The sequence below is a fragment of the Chrysochloris asiatica genome, unplaced genomic scaffold (assembly GCF_000296735.1).
Source record: "Chrysochloris asiatica unplaced genomic scaffold, ChrAsi1.0 scaffold00160, whole genome shotgun sequence".
NCBI lineage: Eukaryota > Metazoa > Chordata > Mammalia > Afrosoricida > Chrysochloridae > Chrysochloris > Chrysochloris asiatica.
In genome coordinates this window covers 818,713-824,116 of record NW_006408678.1, presented here as the reverse complement: position 1 = coordinate 824,116, position 5,404 = coordinate 818,713, and the positions used below count along the sequence as shown (strand labels likewise).

General features: G+C 38.8%; 1 protein-coding gene across 1 annotated transcript in view; it reads right to left on the bottom strand.

Moving 5' to 3' along the window:
- The window catches only part of SLC41A2 (solute carrier family 41 (magnesium transporter), member 2), a 124,484-nt gene that overhangs the window by 66,953 nt on the left and 52,127 nt on the right, over positions 1-5,404 (bottom strand). Inside the window, exon 6 of the mRNA XM_006871077.1 lies at positions 3,168-3,315. Within this exon, the coding sequence (XP_006871139.1) occupies positions 3,168-3,315 (148 nt within the window). The remainder of the gene's footprint in view (positions 1-3,167; positions 3,316-5,404) is intronic.

The following is a 5,404-nucleotide window of genomic DNA, read 5'->3' as shown; positions in this document are numbered from 1 at the left end:
ATAAAAAAGAACAACAAGATAAATAATCTTCCTACTAAAACACACAGATCCTGCTGTGGATGCAACATGAGCACTTGCTGAAATATATTTTAAAATAGTTTTGTTACTCAGGAAATCCAACTTAGGGGAAACATTACAAAATGTAAACAAAGAGAAGAAAATTAAACTCACAGTTACACTGCTAACATGCTGGTACAGAGCTTTCTTAATAGTTTTTAACATGAATATCTTAAAATTGGATCAAAATGGATCAAATTTAAATAAAGCTAAATTGCATAAAAAATTGGATCAAATTATGAAAGCAACTGTTTTCACTTTTATTAAATTTTGCTTTTCTAAAACAAACATACACATTCTTTTTTAATGTAAAAGTAACACAGAGTTTATAATAAAATAGTGCCCCGTCCCCCCCGCCTACCCCTGGGTCTTGCTCTGCACTAACAATTCTTTTCAACTTCCTTGGTTGTTTCATCCAGCATGTTGTTGTATATTTCTAAATCCCAAGTTTCTGCAAGCATTTCTTGACTTTTCATTTTAGACATTATCTAAAGACTTCATTCCTACTATGGCAAATGAGGATTTCCCGTAAAGATTTACACCCTTGGAAACCCTGTACAGGGTCGCTATGGGTCGGAACCGACTCGATGGCACTTCACAACAACAACAACAACAACTATCCTCTTCCCACTTAGTTGTTGCTGTTAGGTGCCGTATAATCAGTTCTGACTCATAATGACCCACACACAACAAAATGAAACACTGCCCGGTCCAGCGCCAGCCTCACAATCATTACACTAGAGATCACTGCTGCCGCCACTGTGCCAACCCATCTCACCGGAGTTCTTTACTGCTGACCCTCCACTTCACCAAGCATGATGCCCTTCTACAGTGACATCCTAACAACCTGTCATAATTCCCTTCATTTCCTCCCACCCCCGCTTCCTGTTAGTTGGCTATATTACAAATTTTGGTGAAATGTTTAGGTTTGTATTATTGTAACTATAGAATTATTCACATCTGAGCTGCAAAGTATATCACTTGTACTTTTTACTTTGCCTCATATTTTCTTAGGCTTTTAAGCACTTATTACTACATTGGGAGTGCAGTGGTTCCATATGATAAGCACTGGACTGTAAACCACAAGGTCCGTGGTTCGAGTCCACTAGTCACTTCACAGAGAAAGAGGAGACTTTCTGCTCCCGTGGAGACATTAAGCCTCAGAAACCCTATACAGGGTTGCTGTGCGTTGGAAATGACTTGACGGCACTTAACAACAACATACTGTCAAACTCAAATCTACGAGAAAGCCAACACTTCTCAATATAACTGACGAGCTAACTAATCAATTCCTTCTTTTGCCCACTGTTCTCCTGCCAATGTGGATGCCTGCTCTCCAGGTTTGAAGCCTGGATGCTAGCCTGTACCTTCCTTTCTGCATCTCCCATGTTGGATCTAGGTCCATGCACTCTGACCAAATTCCAGTATTTCCAGGAAAACAAATAAACAAACAAAACTAAATCACAGAAAAATGAACTATAAACTGTCACAGAAGGGGTTTCTTGAATATTTCTTCATTTTGAGAAATCACACCTTCTAATAGTTTTATATAAGAAGGTAACTGGGAAGTGAATTTTCTGAGATAATATCTTTCTTCAGCCTACTCTTAAAGTTGTTGATACTATGGTTCAATGTTACATTCAAAATTATTTTCCATAAATTTATGAAGGAGATCGTCACTGGTGTTTACACTTTCCAGTCCTTCCTATGTGACTCATCTTTTCTCTCTGGGTTACATGTTGATGTGCTTTGATTTGAGCCCCTCCTGGTCTGATTTGCTGTGCCACGTACTCAGTGAGCCCTTTCAGTCTGGACATCCTGTTCTCTAGTTCTGGGAAATCATTTTTTATTGGCTCATTTTCTCCTCCTCATCTTTTGTCTCCCACTGTCCACCTCTTCACTTTCTGTCCTACTTTCCAGAAGAGTGCCTCAATTTTATCCTCCAGCTTTCTAATGAATTTTTTATTTCTGCAATTCTTACATTTTTCTACATTTCTAAGAACTCTATCTTGCTTTTCAAATTCTTATTATTGCTGTTGTTACGTGCCTTTGAGTAGGTTCTGACTCACAGTGACCCTAATTAGGATTTCCAAGGAGCAGCTGGTGGGTTTGAACCCCAGTCTTGTGGTTAGCAGTCCAATGTGTCATAATGATCCATCTGATTCCTGCCTTTGTATTTCTGTTGACATCTCTCACTTGTTGCCCAATTTGAAACCCCCTCCCTACCCCATCTCTGCAACTGTCTTGGTTTTTTCCCCTCCTTTTTATTTTTTTATTGTAATTTCAAGAAGAAATAAGATAAATGTGTGTCAATTCACAAGCAATCCATACTCTTCTAGTTTGCTCTTTCACTAAATGGATAAGGAACATCTTTCTCTGTCTACAGCAAAGATACACTGTTTAACTCCCCATTTTGTGATGGTACCATAATTCCAATTAATCAATATCTGACTGTTGGAGCTTTAAGTGATTTTTTTTTGGGGGGGGGGTATTTTTTTATTGCTGTTATTGAAAATTCCATTGTGATGCACATCCTTGCAACTTAATCTTTTACACACAACGTAGTTACATTATTTAAGCCCACTCAAGAGTCCTGATACGGCACTATGGGATAAAGCACTGGACTACAAAGTAGGGTTGAACCAAAAGATCTGCAGTTCAAACTCACCAACCACTCCTTGGGCACCGTATGAGTCAGAACCCACTCGATGGCACTTAACAACACCAAGTCTCAGAGAAGTAGTCAGGTCCTATATACATTTCTAAGGCTTCTGATATTTCTCTGAGCCACTTACTACTCAAAATGGTCCTGTCTTGTCAGATTAAAATGCACAAATATACAAAGACAAATACTACCAAAGTATCTCATTGATCTGATAAGAATTTGGAGGGAAAGAAGATTGAAATGGGTAGGTAGCCAAGTGAGGTTCTGTACATCTACTGATTTCCATTACTCCAGCACTTATATCCCTTACTACTTGGGATAGTAAGGAATTAGTTATATATAATGACCCCCCAAAATACAAACAGGCAGTCAATCAGCTTTAATATGCACATACACACACCGAGAGAGTACATAGACACATAGACACATATGTTTGACTACTAACCTACTTATGACCATGGCTGTTATGACAGGCTCCCAGCCTGAGTGGAGGACTGTTCTTGTGGCTGGATGTTTGGCGGCTATTATAATCCAGATAGGCGTTAGAGCCAAGAAAAAGATACCAACTAATGGAGAAATATAGTAGTAGGTCTCTAAAATGGGGGGAAAAAAGGACATTTCAGTTTCTCTTTTCTCCATGAAGCAAACTTAAATTATTACAAGTGAAACTTACCGAGGATATGATGCTACAAATCACCTTAGCATGCTATATATTTTCTATCAATTTCAAGCAAATTTAAAACTGTAGATAAGGTATAAAAAAAAATATAACATACCTAAAAACTAATACATTTTAAGTTCAACACATACTTATTGAAATAACTATGTGATGTACATGGGAATAAAAACAAGAGCAACAGTAAAAATGAACATTTATTTGATTTCTACTATTTACCAGGCACTGTGCTAAATGCTTCACACTCATCAGATCATTTCATCCTCCCCAGAAATACAAGGTAACTCCACCCACAGCCATCAAGTCGATTCCGACTCACGGTGACCCGTAGTGACTCATGGTGACCCGCAGTGACTCGGGGTGACTCGTAGTGACTCAGGGTTTCCAAAACTGTACATATTTATAGGAGCAGACAGTCTCATCTTTCTCCCACAGACTAGCTGGTGAGTTTGAACTGCCAACCTGTGGTTAGCAACCCAGTACCTAACCCACAGCACCACCAGGACTCTTAGATACTGCCAGTATTTACTGCTTTATGAAAAAACTTAAGTTTAGAAACGTGGCCAAGTTTAAAAACGTGGCCAAGAAATAACAGTGTGGGAGGGGAAAAAGTTACATTATTTTCCCAAGACTTATCCAATGAATCTTAAAGTACAAGTTATTCCATAGAATAATGAACCCTAAATTGAAAATAGATGTCTTCTTCACCTTCATATGGTGTCCTGGTGTGGAGCTGTGGGTTAATTCGCTGGACTGCGAGGTTGATTTGAACTGTAAGGTCAATGGTTCTAGCTCACCAGTTTCTCCTAGGAAACCTTATACAGGGTTGAGTATGAATCAGAATGGACTCAACAGTACTTAGCAAAAACAACCCCTTCATATGTGCTCCAAGGTCTAAAGCAAAATTGAACAATTACATTTAATGACGTTCAACAGATTTCTTCACTGCAAATCTATTCAAAAATTTTAATACATTGAAATGGAAGACAGTACAGAGGATTAATCCAGTATGGCCAACAAACTGAGTTCTACTACACAGTTTCACATTTTGGTGTTAAAACTTACCAGGGACAAAAAATGTAACTTCTTTAAGATTTATAGTCTTGTCTTTAAATTGGTAATGATAATAACAGTGCCTGCTTCATGGAGTTGTGGGGCATTTCATTAACATTTATTAAGCACCTATCCTTGTTAACATCATCACCATTCTGAGCATCTCCTTACTTCGGAAGCACTGACTTAACCGAGTGCCAGGACTTGGTTTTATCGCTCTGTGGAAGAATTTCTTACTGATCACAAATATTCATTCTCTCCCCACTCTTGTTATGTTTTCCTTTAGAGAAAATATTTCTCTGTCTCACTGACTTGGGTTTTGGCCATCTGTCTAGGTTTGGACAATAGAATGCAAACAGATATGATGCATGCTACTTCTGAAGATGGAGATAATTTTAAATGTGTTTTCAGGAAAAATTAGAAAATCAAACACACACATACACACCTTTTTTCAGATACCAGACACTAAGAGAAGGGAAAGACGCATAAGATAAGCCCATAATAGTCCCAGGTGGCTGCCTGAAGGCACATTCCAGACCATATGTTAAAAGGGAGACTCCCAGCAGAGCACCATGGACTTGCCAAGTTGAGAAGACCAAAGACCTGTATGTTACTGCTGTCATTGTTGCTGCCATAGTGACCCCATGAGACAGAGTAGAACTACCTCACAGGGTTTTCTTGGGCATAATCTTTATGGAAGTAAATCACTAGGTCTTCTTCCCATGAAGCTACTGGATGGGGTATCATTTCACAAGGATAAGCCAAGAATGACCAGGGAGTTTTGAGCTTAAAAATACCTAGTTTATATAAGGCTGGGAGTCATTCAAGATGAAACAGAGAGGAAAGGCCTCTTTGAATACACCCAGAGCATTTAGTTGTTGTTGTTAAGTGCTATCGAGTCGATTCCGACCCATAGAGACCCTATGTAGGGTTTCCGAGGAGTAGCTGGTGAG